The 15,337-nt window shown below is 40.1% G+C and overlaps 1 protein-coding gene across 1 annotated transcript in view; it reads left to right on the forward strand.

Moving 5' to 3' along the window:
* Smp_131420 (testis-specific protein pbs13-related) overlaps window positions 1-15,337 on the forward strand; it is a gene marked incomplete at its 3' end in the record, with an annotated part of 26,793 nt that overhangs the window by 975 nt on the left and 10,481 nt on the right. Inside the window, exons 2-4 of the mRNA XM_018798459.1 lie at window positions 4,736-4,868; window positions 6,673-6,793; window positions 8,909-9,132. Coding sequence (XP_018653399.1) covers window positions 4,736-4,868; window positions 6,673-6,793; window positions 8,909-9,132 — 478 coding nt within the window. The remainder of the gene's footprint in view (window positions 1-4,735; window positions 4,869-6,672; window positions 6,794-8,908; window positions 9,133-15,337) is intronic.

Consider the following 15,337-nt stretch of genomic DNA (forward strand, 5'->3'; position numbering starts at 1 on the left):
GGTCCAGGGGTACATATATCGAAAGTCATCTGACTTGGTAAGTATGTTGGAGGCGAAACCCAACAGAGAAGGATCCTCAAATTAGTACTCGGTAATTTTGAGGAAAGGGACGTATTACTAAATAACTCACGCAAAACTCGTGACTCAAACATTCGTATTCGACCTGACTGGCCACTTGAGGATCGGATCAAGTGGAAGAATGCCCTAACAGAGTTAAAAACTCGAAGGCTAAACGGTGAAGCGAACCTTACGATTAAGGGTTTTCGGGTAGTCAGGTCTTGGAAGCCAATGCTTCCGAGACCTGTGTGGGTAGAACGCATGTCTCCAAAAACACCCTAAATGTGTGTTATACGAATGCTCGTAGTCTTCGGAATAAGATGTCTGAACTAAGTTTGATGGTAGACGACTTAAATCCGGATATAATTGTTATCACCGAAACTTGGCTCACTGTAGATATAGACTGTTCTCCAGTCATTTCAGGCTACATCTGTGTCAGAAGTGATAGAGTTAGAAGTCGCAAGGGAGGAGGCATAATATTATATATTAGGGACCACTTCCGCATTAACTCGATCATATCGGAGGCGCATGTAAGTGGTACGTGTGAGGTAGTATGTTGTACAATTAGGTCTAGAAACGGGTTAGTGACGATAGGAGGAATATATCGTAGTCCGTGTTGTCTCGCTGACGACTTTATCCTAAAACACGTCTGTTCTTGGAGTAAAGCAGAATGTTGTCTCATCGTTGGAGACTTCAATGCACCCCATATAAACTGGATAGAGCTCACAGCTCCAGGTGGGGGTTTTGATAGCGTCCTTCTGTCATCAATTATTCAATGTGCACTTGTACAATGTATCGTTAAGCCGACGCATATAGACTTGCAACATAATCCGTCATTGATAGACCTTGTCCTCACACACCACTGTGAAGATATCGTTGACATTCAACATCTTCCCCCACTGGTGAATAGTGACCATGTCGTACTTTCCTTTAAGTTCCGGATACATGGTATAGAATTTGCATCAGCTCCACCCCGTCCTAATATCTGGAGAGCTAATATTCCGGCAATCAGGGACTATGCTATCTCAATTGACTGGTCGGTCGATGCTGATGGATCGATTGATGATGCATGGAATAGGTTTAAGTCTACGTTCGAATCCGTAACTCAACCGTTTATCCCATGGTCAGCACGTAAGTTATCATATTGCCCCCCATGGATTAATAAGGAAACCCGGAAGCTGTTGAAGCGTAGGAAACACTTCTGGGACTTATTCTTGTCAACAGGTCAGGCATCATTTAAGTGCGAATATAAAAAAAATCCGGAATATATGTAAAAAGACCATAGCTAAATCCCGCACGGCTTACGAACGACAGTTGGCATACGATAGCTGTACCTGTCCGAAGCGACTGTTTTCGTACGTTAAAAGGCGGACGAAACGTAGTGATGGTATCCCCTCATTACTGTTAAGCGAAAATTCAGCTTTATTGGCTGAATCTGATCTAGTGAAAGCGGAGTTATTTGCTAACTATTTCAGTGAAGTCTACTCTACGTGTAGTGTTACAACTACTTGTCTCGTTGACAATGAGATACCAGCCATAGGACCTTTGCACGTGACAGAGGATATTGTTCTTCCTTTGATAACTAACCTAAAATCTTGTAAGATACCGGGCCCCGATGGGTTACACCCACGTTTGCTGCCATCGCTTGCCGACATTATCTCAAGACCGCTCACGATGCTCTTCAACATATCCCTTTCACAGGCTCAACTACCTAGAGACTGGAAAGACGCCATAGTTAGTCCAATATTTAAGGATGTTCAGAGACGGATCGTATCTAACTACCGGCCTGTTAGCCTAATCAGTATAGTAGTTAAGTTACTTGAAAAATTAATTCGGGCTAAGCTACTGAGTCACATTGATTCGTACAATCTGTTAACTCCCGAGCAACATGGGTTTCGTAACAAACATTCATGCTTGACTAACTTACTCATTGCGAGAGAGGATTGGACAGCTGCCCTAGACAACGGCCAGTCTGTCGACGTGATATTCATAGATTTTAGCAAAGCGTTTGACAAGGTTTCACACTTAGGTCTTATGCAAAAGCTCTCGAGCTTTGGTATAACAGGTGCTATACAGGAATGGATAGGAAGCTTCTTATGTGACCGCAGACAGAGAGTGAGAGTCAATGGAACTCTATCCGAATGGAAACCGGTCAGAAGTGGTGTACCCCAAGGCACCATCTTGGGCCCTTTACTTTTCCTTCTGTATATTAATGAACTACCTTTATTACTTAAGTCGTCGACGTTATTGTTTGCGGATGATGTTAAAATCTGGAGAACAATAAGAAATGAGACTGATCGTTGTTATCTACAAGCAGATTTAGACGAATTAGTTAGGTGGGCTCATGATTGGGGCCTGGAAGTTAATTCCAGAAAGAGCGTGTTCATGTACATCGGGCACGATATTAGTTACCACTATACCATTAATGGTACATCTCTGCCACGCGTTCATTCGCATAAAGACTTAGGAGTAATTATAAGTCACGACTTAAAAACTACTACGCACTGCAATGCGGTTGCTTCCAAAGGCTATCGAGCGCTATGGTCGCTTCGCAGAGCATTTAAATGCTTTGACGAGGATATGTTTCGAATTTTATATCCCACCTATGTAAGGCCACACTTAGAATACTGTATCCAAGCAGCTAGCCCTTGTCTGATAAAGGATACTAAATCGCTTGAGCGTGTCCAGCGTGTAGGGACAAAATTAGTAGAGGGTCTTTCCAAACTCCCTTACGATGAGCGTTTAAAACGTCTAAATCTTTTCCCCTTATCTTATCGTAGGACGCGAGGTGACCTTATACTGGCATTTCGTATCTTTAATTATGATCTGGGTGTTAATATGTCTTACCTTTTTGCTCCCTCCAGCACTAATAATCTCCGGGGTCATAGCAAGGAGGTTCTGAAACCGCGATCTAATAAACTAAAGGTGGGGTCCCGTTTTTCTCATCGAGTGGTCAATGACTGGAACGCTTTACCAGAACAAGTGGTATCAGCACCATCAGTGAACATTTTCAAAAAGAAGCTGGACCTTCACTGGAAGGAAATCTGTCAGGATTAACACAGGTTCATCAACCTACTATCCTTATGACTGAAGACTGTACGTACGAAATTAAGTGTACTGCTCAACACTCCTCTCCTTACCATTTTAGAATTGTCAAATGTGATCTCTGAAAGTAACCATTAATTCACTACAGGTGTCTCCCACCTTTCTTCATCATTAAATAAACAATACCACGCTTAGGCGTATTGCGATAGGGAGTGGTTGGGTTTCTATTCTAAAATAGAACCATTGTAAAGTAGTGGAGTCGGTCAAATCATAACTGAACATCCCCACAGAAATTCCCTGTATTAAGGTCTGTATCTTATCTGGCCTCATAGATTTTCTTAATTGTAAACAGTGAAATAACCGTAACCCGTGATTTAGGATCCAAGATGATACAGCTCAAAATATGACCCAGTAGCTAACGTGCATTCGTTCATTGTATTCCTTGAAATTTTCGCGTCTAACATTTACTTTTTGTCCTTAGATCTCATTCATTTTCCAATATTATTTTATGCCTAATTCTTCGCCATCACAGGTTTCTTTGTCTTCAGCCTATCCAACTTCCTCTTACTGTGGTACAACTCTTAACGACTCTGTTGTTAATGACTAACTACCATCATTGGGCTTCGTAATTTTTTCGTTATAACAATGTGATGAACTAAGAGTTGCGACTGTAGCAGGTATTTGTTAACCCGACAAAATAAACACCGGTTTTGTGTCCCATGATATTCATATGTGCTCAAACACCTAAAGTACTAACTAGTTCCCCAATGTTAGCGGCAAGTATAACCATAAGCTCTTTTCGATCATGTAAAGACAATGTAACGTCATTTGATCAGCACACGATTCAGTCGACAGGTGGTTTCCTTCATTATGATTTTGTTAGGCATATTTCGTATTGTCACATCAGTACAATAGTAGTTAGTATGTTTAGTTTTTCAGTCCAAATTAATTCATGAATTCACCGTCTACGCTGTGTGTAAAACTATACTTTCTTGGTAGAATCGCCAAGTAACCAGAATTGAAAATCGAAAACCGTAATATATCTCAGTACCGGCCGTGGTGGAGCAAGTACAATCAGTTTTAAACTTGTATAATTTCGATTTTTACCAATATCTCAGTGCGCCTATGTGACTTGTAAAATTGTGAACCTACCGAAATTTGTTCTGAGCTGTACATTTTATATTTCTGTTTGTCTACCTCACTTGGATCAAACTTCCTCTAGAGCAAGCAGTTTTTTTCCGCCAAGAGGTCGTACATTGTGTCCTTTAAAATATCCTCTTAGTTCATATCTACTTAGTGTTCAGTTCGTATTAATTCATCAGAGTACTTTTCACAAACTGCATTATTCAAGTTAATTGCTCCGAAGTCATCGAAAGACGATTTTTTTAAATTTTTCATAAACCTCAGTAATCAACTATTAAAATCAATCCATTGAAGATAAATCGTTGTTTTATAATTCAGGAGAAAATTAATTAGTTCAATCTCGTGTGATTTTAAAGTGAAAGACGTTTTAAGTCATGTTTTTAGTCTATGTTTAGAGAAGAGTAGTAGGCATATTTAATTGAATAGTTGAAGGGCTACATATATTTCACTTAAGTATATGCTTGAAATTATTTCTTACCTTTCTTGTTAGCTTCACCTCCGAAGTTTGTGTCAATGAATCAACTTGCGGAAGCAGCTAAAGCATTCTATAATATGTCTTTAGCACATGAAATAACCGTGGATTCTGAGTTTAGATTGGAAAAGTATGAACCACAAGAAAAAAGGTATGTAAGTGTTATGATTGATTACGGAGAGTTGTTTGATTTCAAAGATGATATCAAAAGTTGGTAACCAAGCAAATATTGAAAATCAATGGCTAATAAATAGTTGTTACTGTCTTTTTTAAGACTCAAGTAGTACCTACACTTTAATCTTCTCCAGATTAAGCTTAAAATATAGAAGGAATGCTTCAGACAGACCAACCGTTCTATAATTAAATTCTTATTCAATAGTTAGAACCTTCAGTGTATAACAACTCATTATTTTACGACTAGCTTTTCAGTATTTTTTTGTTGTTGCAAGAGTTCTGTTGTATGACACGCAATTAACTATAGAATAAGGAGAAACACTACGCGATCTTAAATGATCTCTAGTATATAAACACTTTGTTTAAGTTCAACTTTCTTATCTGACTCTTTATTCAAGGACTTTTATCAAGCTTAATCCGAATTCCACCTAACAAAAGAATTTTTAAACCACCTGGATCCTGTTTCAGTTGTCTAACCACATTACTCCATTGTACTGTGGCGTACACATCAATGTATTGAGAGTTTTTGTGATCAACGTAATTTATGGTTAATTCACTTCAGACTCATCTATTTATCTGTTAATCAAACTTTACAACTACTAGTGCTACTGACCGACTGACCAAACCAAATAAGGCGAAGCAGTCTTCAAGCCATCCATTTATTTTATGTTAAATATTTTCAGTACCTGCCCATTACTCTATTTGGTCAATATAAAGTTCAAACTTCTGGACACAGCAAAAATAGTGCATCACTTCAAGCTGATCTATTGACGTAAAATGTAACAGCAGAGTAATCTAAAAGGGAATAACAAAGAAATTAAAAACGTAGTCCAAATAGAATGAATACGTAAAAAAGGTGCTGAAGATCTAGGCATTTTGTTTGTATATTTGAAGGCGGAGTTGTTTAGAAAAAGTATTCACCCGAAACTAGTTGTTTGTAGGCTCTCGTAATAAGCCGAACTTGTACAGCTCCAGTCTCAGTAATTTAACATATAATTTCAGAGGTTTGAGGTGTATTGTTGCAACAACATGATTACTTATCATGCTGATATTTTTATCATTATTTATTTATTTATTTGAACACATAAATATTGGTACAAGGAAAAACCAGATAAATATGCGCCTCACGAACCTCATTTGATTTGTGTGAGGGCTGTGATACTGCCCACGTGCCCAAACTGAAGCAGATGGTTTACTTAGGTGGCCTTACCCGGAGCCTTTGACCTAAAGATCTGATCCACAAGGCAGTGGAGCAACGTCGGGGGATGCAGTGCCATGGTAGCCGGTGACCAACGATTGTTTCATACCCCATTCGTTCACTCAGGATACTGGGGCCCATGTGCACCATTGATTGGGAATCAGGGTTTTCCAACTCACCTAGGTGGACTTTCCGTGTCCACCAACCCGGTTAAAGCGCCGGACATTCGCTTTTCATCCTTTCAATTTCGTAAACAACAGTACTGCCACAAGAAGGCAGTGAGTAGGACTTCCCTGGCAGAGGCTATATATCCTCGCTGACACGTGAGAGCATTTCGAGAGGGAGAGCGTACTCTCCCCACTCTCGGCTGTACCAGGGCATTTGAGGGCGACCATACCACGTTGAAAGCACCGGTTCTCGTCCGATTTTTATCATACAACTACGTATCATAAATATTCCGATAGTGTTTCTTATTCTAAGTTCACAATTAATTATTGCTGTTTTAGGCTTTCAACATTTTATGATATTACTATACTTGTTTTTATCAGTTTTTACTAATGTGTTTTTTGTTGTTGTTGTCAAGTTTGGAATATTGTATTAAAGAAACAATGCATAGAGCATTTTGGGATATTTTACGATCTAGTTTAGATTGTGATCCTCCAGACTATGAACCAGCTTTACGCTTACTGGAAGAAGTTAAACAGGTATGTAGTTTATTTGGTTATCTACTTTGTAGTATTAGTACAATTCAATGTGTACTTCAACACCAATGACATTCAATGTTTCATTATAAAATTGCAGATTGAAATCATTCAACATAATTTGGTTTTCATAATCAAATGACACCAACAGACTTAATACACTATTTCCTACTTAAAGTGTACGCATAAAGTTATTTTGACTTCTAAATTGATAAGGAAGTTAGGGTACTAATTGAGCTTGACTATGTCTTTTTTAAAGTGTTTAAATGTGATTTCCCATTTTAATAAACATAAACTATAAGTTGCTTTCATAGACGGATATAACATAAGTCCTCATATATATGTATATTACTTCCTAGTTGCCACATCATAACGAGAGAAAATTACCAGGAGGTAAATTGGTAAAGTATAAGTTATACTTCTGATAGTAGAGCAAAATGAAAGTACACAATTAGAAGTATGTTCAGAGTTGAGTAAAAAGGAGAGGGTAAATACATGTGTGCTATGTCTCAGTCACTTCAGTTGATGGAAGTTTGCAATCAGTTTACCACCCTTGTTACTCTGTGTCCAAAAATCCTTGTTCAGTGATCAGCATACAATTAAATTAGATGAAAAATATATCTCTGGAATAATCTCAATGATTAAAATTTAAATAACCCCGACGTTTTATCCACAAAACCTGGTTCGAGCTTCTTTAGATTACTGCCCTAAAGCAGTTCGGATCAGTTTGCAAAACAAAACTCTGGAATTATTTGAACTTCAATCACTAAGATTATTTCAAATATAATTTTTACTTACAATATCTTCTATATGATTTGCACCCAATTCCTATTAAGCTGTTCTTTCCAACCAATGTTAGGCATATCTCGTAAATAGGCTGATATATCATCAAGCTGACACTCCATCATAGATGTCTTCGAAGCACTGTCGACCATTGAGTGAACGATGGTGAGGTTATATGTAAAGTACCAGGTAAGGGTAGTAAATCGGTTGTTGACGTAGTGAATGTTCACCAAGTGAGGTAGTTGAGATATGTATTACGTATATGCAACCATCGTCTACCTCAGCGGGCAATATTGTTTGGTGTACCGGTAGATTGGAAGAAAACTAGAGACGGACAAACCATAATGTGGAGCCAATTCACGAAGTCATTGACAATTTGACTGATCCATATAGGTGGAGGAAAACTGCCTAGTTAAAATTCACCCAATTTTCGTAACTAATAGTTAGATAATTTGGTTAGCATGTCTTAGAATCGTCTGAAGTGGCTCATGGCCTTTCATTGTTTGTCATTTCTTAAATCCTGAGTCCCGGAGTCTTACCATAATTTCTACTGTTAATGGTACTGTTACTAGTTCTAGTACCCTGATATTTATCTTGACAATTTTATCTAGATGTGCAACTTAAACCGACGCATATATATATATATATATATATGATAATATTGCAAATAACTGAATGATATCTCAAATCTATCTGTTATTATTATTATTATTATTATTATTATTATTATTTAAACACATAAATATTGGTACAAAAAGGAACCAGATATATATGCGCCACACAAATCTCATTTGATTTGTGTGAGGGCTGTGATACTGCCTAGGTGCCCAAGCCGAAGCAGGTGGTTTACTTAGGGGGCCTTACCCGGAGCCTTTGACCTAAAGATCTGATCCACAAGGCAGTAGAGCATCGTAAGGAGATGCATTTTCATGGTAGCTGATGCCCAACGATTGATTCATACACCATTTGTTTCTTCAGGATAGTGGAGCCCATGTGCACCATTGGTTTGGAATGAGGGTTTTCCAACTCACCTAGGTGGACTTTCCATGTCCACCGACCCGGTTAAAGCGCCGGACATTCGCTTTTCATCCTCTCAATTTAGTAAACAACAGTAATGCCACAAGAAGGCTGTAAGTAGGACTACCCTGGCAGAGGCTAGATACGCGTGGCCATATGAGAGCATTTCGAGAGGGAGAGCGTACTCTCCCCACTTTCTGCCGTACCCGGGCATTCGGGGGCAATCTATCTGTAAATCGATGTTTTCTTTGAACATTTTTATTTAACTCTTGAATTCTTTTTTCCTATCCAAACTATTTAATTTATTATTTATTTTAGTCTTTACAAGGTTTAGTTTTACCTAATCAAACAAGATTAAAAACACTTATTGAAAATCTTTTGGATATGGATATAGCTAAATCTCAATTAGAAGAAACTGGTCATTTAAGTTTAGAATTTTATAAAAATGAAGTAATTAATTTAATGAAACAATTTTGTGCTCCAATACGTGATCAAGAAATTGAAGATTTAAGAAAAATTAATGATCCAATTGATGCATTCAAGTAAGTCTTTATTATTATTATTATTATTATTATTATTATTATTATTATTATTAATGTAAATATACCATTTACTCTTGACGTTCTTTTCCGGCGCTTTAACCGGGTTGGTGGATGTGGAGGATCCATCTAGGGGAGTTGGCAAACTCTGATTCCAAACCAATGGTGCACATGGGCTCCTGTGTCCTGAAGGAATGAATGGCGTATGAACCAACTGTTGGTCACCGGCTACCATGGGACTGCATCTCCTTACGATGCTCTACCGCCTTGTGGACTAGACCTTTAGGTCAAAGGCTCCGGGTGTGGCCCCCTAAGTAAACCACCTGCTTCAGTTTGGGCACGTGGGCAGTATCACAGCCCTCACACAAATCAAATGAGATTTGTGAAGCGCATGTTTATCTGGTGCTTCCTTGTACCAATATTTATGTGTTTAAATAAATATGATAATTCTTATTTAGATCTTGATTGTTGTATTTTCATGTTCTATTTATTGTAAGCTTTCAATGAGCTTATTGACAGTTGTTATATATTGTACTATTAGCTAATTATTGCTATGTACTTTTTTCTCAGCTGTCTACTACTTATAGTACGATTGTGTTAAAGCCCCCAAATGCCCTGGTACGGTCGAAAGTGGGAAGGGCCCACTCTCTCTCTCGAAATGCTGTCACACAGCCACGCGTTTACAGCCTGTGCCAGGGAAGTCCTACTCACTACCTTCTCGCGGGGGTGTTGTTTATGAAATTGAGAGGACGAAAGTGAATGTCCGGCGCTTTAACCGGGTTGGTGGAAACGGCGAGTTGGAAAATCCTGATTCCAAACCAATGGTGCACATGGGCTCCAATATCCTGAGGGAGCAAATGGCGTATGAACCAATCTTCGGTCACCGTCTACCATAGGACTGCATCTCCTTACGATGCTCCACTGCCTTATGGACCAGATCTTTAGGTCAAAGGCTCCGGGTGTGACCCCCTAAGTAAACCACCCGCTTCAGTCTGGGCACGTGGGCAGTATCACAGCCCTCACATAAATCGAATGAGATTTGTGTGGCGCATATGTATTTGGTGCTTCCTTGTGCCAATATTTATGTGTTCGAATACATGATGAATAAATTAATTAAAAATAGACTGTTAAGAATCAAGCCTCACATTTAATATTATCTTTTTTGCAAAGTCAATAAAAACAATATTCTATGCTTTATGTTTATTCTTATTATTACTATGGGCTTGTTGATTTATCAGATTTATTTATTGTATCATTGAATGGAAAGTTTATTATATGTAACTAATGCATAACTTAAATAATTCCATTTATCGTAGTAAAAAATAGGGATTTCGGAATTCATAACCTAAGGCAAGGTAAAGAATAAATGAACCTGATCCATTTCTAATGATTGTAAGAAATAACATACGAATTATCTAACTATTGATTACGTAAGTTGGATAAACTTTAACTCGGCAATTTTCACTTACCTACATAGATCAATCAAATCGTCAATGACTTCGTGAATTGAATCCATATTATGTTTTATCCGTCTCCAGTTTTCTTACAGTCTACCGGGTTGGGCCACATGTTACATGTGTCTGAACACCGATTACCACGACGCGAAAATACAGACTAGTGTTGAAGACTGATGAAAGAAAGTTAGGGGCGGCCAAACCAAAACGTGACATCAGTCCTTAGAGTCGCTGACTTCTGGTCTGCAGACTACTTGGTTGGGGTCCGCGCGACTATCATAACCAGTGGTTGGAGACTGGGTGAGATGACTCAGAATCGATCATAATGGCGTAGGTGTATACACTCTTTGTCTTCTATTAAACCGTCAGGTTAAAATTGTTTTTATAACTTTTTTCTTGTATTACATCCTTATACACAAACTTTCTTTGATATAATACTACCATTGAAGTAACCGCTTCTATGAATTCGGTATTCATCTTGTGCTAATGAGGTGTGGCAACTTGGACTGATGCTTATATATGCCTAATCCTACATTGTAGCTGACTGACTAACTCTAGTCTACGGCACACCAGACAACATCTGTTGAGCTGGACAATGGTAGAATATACATAATACATATCTCAACCACCTCATTTGATGAACATTCACTACGTCAGCAACCGATTTACCATCATTACCTGGTACCACATGCCTAACCTCAGCATCTTTCAGTTGTCCCAAAAAAACACGGTTTAAACGCACTTATTGTCTAATAATAGTAACCCACAAAAAGTAAAACGAAGCAAACTGCTGCACAATAACCTAATCATTTGGTTGATGGGTGGGTATAGTGCTATGCCACAAGTTAAGGAACGCCAATCGAGCTTTATAAATCTCTACCAAATTCTTACCAGACGCTAGCTAGTGAGCTTCCAAGTGAAGCTGTTGATGCAATTAACTTCTTCATACCCTATTCTTAATTTAGGCGTTAGTGCAGATTAGTCCTAAAGTACCATTTTTAATTTGAAGCAAAAGAATAGCATCCGAAACATTCTTTCATTTTTGCTTAAAATGGTCAATAGACTCTGCACTCTGTAAGGATCTTTACCAAATAAGGCTATGTTATCTACCCATTTTAAGTCAAAAAGTAATTCTCGTTGTAGGAGATCAGTCAGTCAACTACATCGTAGGACCAGGCACATATATGCATCGGTCCAAGTTGCCATACATTGTTAGCACAACAAGATGAACACCAAATTCATAGAAGCAGTTAATTTAGTGGTGGTAGTACATAAACTCGACCGTTGCTGCTGCTTGCCTATCGTGATGAAGCAATCGAGCTATGCTGGCTGGAACAGTCGTTCCTCGAGGTCCTACCATGCCAGACAGGTCGGTTGAAGAGCGGTGAGACTAAAAGCAGCAAACCCAAGGTCCGAAGGCGAAGTCGTACTGTCGACTGTACAGAGGTGTGAAGGCAGTAAGGTGTTTCCTTCAGACAACCAGCATGACAGCGATGCTGCCTTCCCACAAGGAGGGGTGGGGTTAGAAAAGGTCGGCCTTAAAAATGCACACCTCGCCTTATCCCACGGATATCCGTCTACGGCGGTAAGGTTTTTTTTGAAGAACGGAGCTAACACAAAAACTACCCACAAAAAGGTCGTGTGTGACCGACCTCAAGCAGTTGTCCCTTGGGCACTGCGGTCACGCTCTCAGGTCATTAAGACCACTTCTAACCCAATTTCCTTTTCAGGTACCCCCAGGAGAACCCTTCCACGGTGTGGGCAACCGGGAAGTGATAACTGCCCTCATACCTCTAACAACACTCAAGACCACTGTATTCATAATCAATCTTCTTCTTCACTTCCTACTATTCCTTCTACCTTGACTTTCAACACTAAACTTCCTCTCTCGGTTTCCTCCTCAAGTGTCACCATGGCCAACGATTCTAGTGCGCGAAACGCTGTCCCAGGTCTACTTAAACCTCGCTCCAAACTACACATTGGAGCCTTCAACGTACGTACCCTATGCCAAATCGGTCAACAGGCCTTCTTAGCTAAAACTCTAGAATCTCGTACCATTGATGTATGCTGTGTCTCCGAAACACGCATACAGGATCCCAGTGTGGTCATTCACTTGACCTCACCTCGCCAAAATGGACAGCCAACGAAATACACCCTCCGTGTATCTGGCGACCCGTTGGCTAGTTCTCGCGGACTTGCAGGTGTAGGCATAGCACTAAGTACAAGGGCAGAACAGGCACTACTAGAATGGATCCCCGTTAACAGTCGCCTGTGTGCTGTCCGGCTGAATGGCTCCATAAGAACTCGGAAGGATAGGGACACGCGTCGTTGCCTTTTCGTCGTTTCTGCCTACTCTCCCACCGACTGCAGCCATGATGAAGTGAAAGATGACTTTTACAGAAAGCTCTCTGAGCTTCTTCAGAAAGCTAAGCGCTCAGACGTAGTCGTAGCGGGTGACTTTAATGCCCAGGTAGGCAGCTTGAATCAAACAGAAAGACATTTAGGTGGGTGTTTTAGTATTCCGGCTCAACGAACCGATAATGGTGATCGTCTGTTGCAACTATGCTCAGACAATCGTTTATTTTTAGCAAGCACTAATTTTAAACATAAGGAGAGACATCGTCTAACATGGCGACCACCTGCACCCAACCAACGATGGACTCAAATAGACCATATTGTCATCAGTCATCGTTGGAGAGGCTCAATAGAAGATTGTCGCTCGTATTGGAATACTTGTTTAGACTCTGATCACGCTTTAATGCGAGCGCGCATTTGTCTGCGCCTCAATGGACGCAGGAAAAGTACACTAAGAAGACCCATTAGGATTAAACTGGAGGACGAGAAAGCCAAATGCGAATTCCAGAAACAACTGAGTTCACATCTAGGCAGTTCTGTAAACGAGACTGACCCAGATGCTGCTTGGAAAGACACACGAACAGCTGTGGAAACGGCAGTAACATCTATTAGTCATTTAAACCATAGAGGCTCCAAAAAACCAGTGGATTTCTTCTAAGTCTTTTTCACTGATGGATTCGCGTAAACTCATCCCATCAGGCTCTGAACATGACGATGAGCGTAAAGAAATTAGATCTAGGTTAACTAAAAGCCTAAGGAACGATCGTGAGCAGTGGTGGGCAACGAAAGCAAAAGAGATGGAAAAGGCAGCGGCTGTAGGCAACACCAGGCAACTATTCAGACTAATAAAAGAAACCGGAATTAAGAAGTCTAGTGTGAGTGAGACAATCTCGGAAAAAGACGGAACCCTTATCTGCTCTCAACCTAAACGTTTAGAACGATGGGCGGGGAACACTTTAAGGAGCAGTTTAGCTGTCCTTCAGCTACTGCACAACTACCCACTATTCCCAGAAAACTGGAATGGAACATTGAAGTAGGCCCCCCGACCCTACTTGAAGTTCAAAAGGCTATAGGTAATCTGAAACGAGGAAGAGCAGCTGGTCCTGATGGATTGGCTCCAGAGGTTTTTAAATACGGTGGTCCAATTTTAGCGATTAGGTTGACTAATATTCTGGCTAAAATCTGGGAGACGGATGTAATCCCATCCGACTGGTCACAATCACTGATTGTCCCAATATATAAAAAGGGGTCAAAATCATCCTGCGATAACCATAGAGGGATTAGTCTGACTAACATAGCATCTAAAATACTAGCCTCAATAATTATCGGGCGCCTAACTAAGACTCGTGAACTGCAAACACGAGAAAATCAGGCTGGCTTCAGACCTGGTCGTGGCTGTGTCGACCACATATTCACCATTCGTCAAGTTTTAGAACACAGACACGCTTATCGGCGTCCGACAATGATAGTTTTTCTTGACTTGAAAGCAGCATTTGACTCTGTAGACCGAGAGGTTCTGTGGCAGTGTCTGTCATTGAGAGGTGTACCTGAGAAGTACATAAACCTTTTGAAGGCTCTTTACTCGAACACTATTAGTCGAGTGAGAGCTTATGGCGAACTGTCATATGATTTTACAACCTCAAGTGGTGTCCGTCAAGGCTGTCCACTATCTCCATTTTTGTTTAACTTCATTATAGACCTGTTGCTGGAAATAACACTCTCTTCGACTGAATCTACAGGAATTGATCTCCTACCAAGGAGACCACTAATCGACTTAGAATACGCAGATGACATAGTCCTGTTTGGTGAAGACGCTGGCAAAATGCAGAGTCTTCTGTTGGAACTCAGTAATAATGCCAGGATGTTTGGGATGCGTTTCTCCCCATCCAAATGTAAATTGTTACTCCAGGACTGGCCTACGTCAACACCCGAACTAAGGATAGGGAGTGAAGTAGTCGAACGTGTGGACAACTTCACTTATCTTGGAAGTGTGATCAGCCCTAATGGGTTGGTGTCAGACGAAATCTCAGCATGGATTCGAAAAGCTCGTTTGGCTTTTGGCAACTTACGTCACCTATGGCGAAGACGAGATATCCGTCTATCAATTAAGGGACGAGTATACTGCGCATCAGTTCGCTCTGTTCTACTTTACGGCTGTGAAACATGGCCATTAAGAGTAGAAGATACTCGTAGGTTACTAGTATTTGACCACAGATGCCTTAGAAATATTGCTCGCATCTGCTGGGATAACCGGGTAAGTAATAGTGAGGTTAGACGCAGGGTATTAGGTAACGATGGTAAATCAGTTGATGAGGTGATGAATCTTCACCGACTGAGATGGTTGGGCCATGTGTTACGTATGCCTGAACACCGATTACCACGACGCGCTATGATGACTA

This window comes from Schistosoma mansoni, chromosome 6, assembly GCF_000237925.1.
Source record: "Schistosoma mansoni strain Puerto Rico chromosome 6, complete genome".
Classification (NCBI taxonomy): domain Eukaryota; kingdom Metazoa; phylum Platyhelminthes; class Trematoda; order Strigeidida; family Schistosomatidae; genus Schistosoma; species Schistosoma mansoni.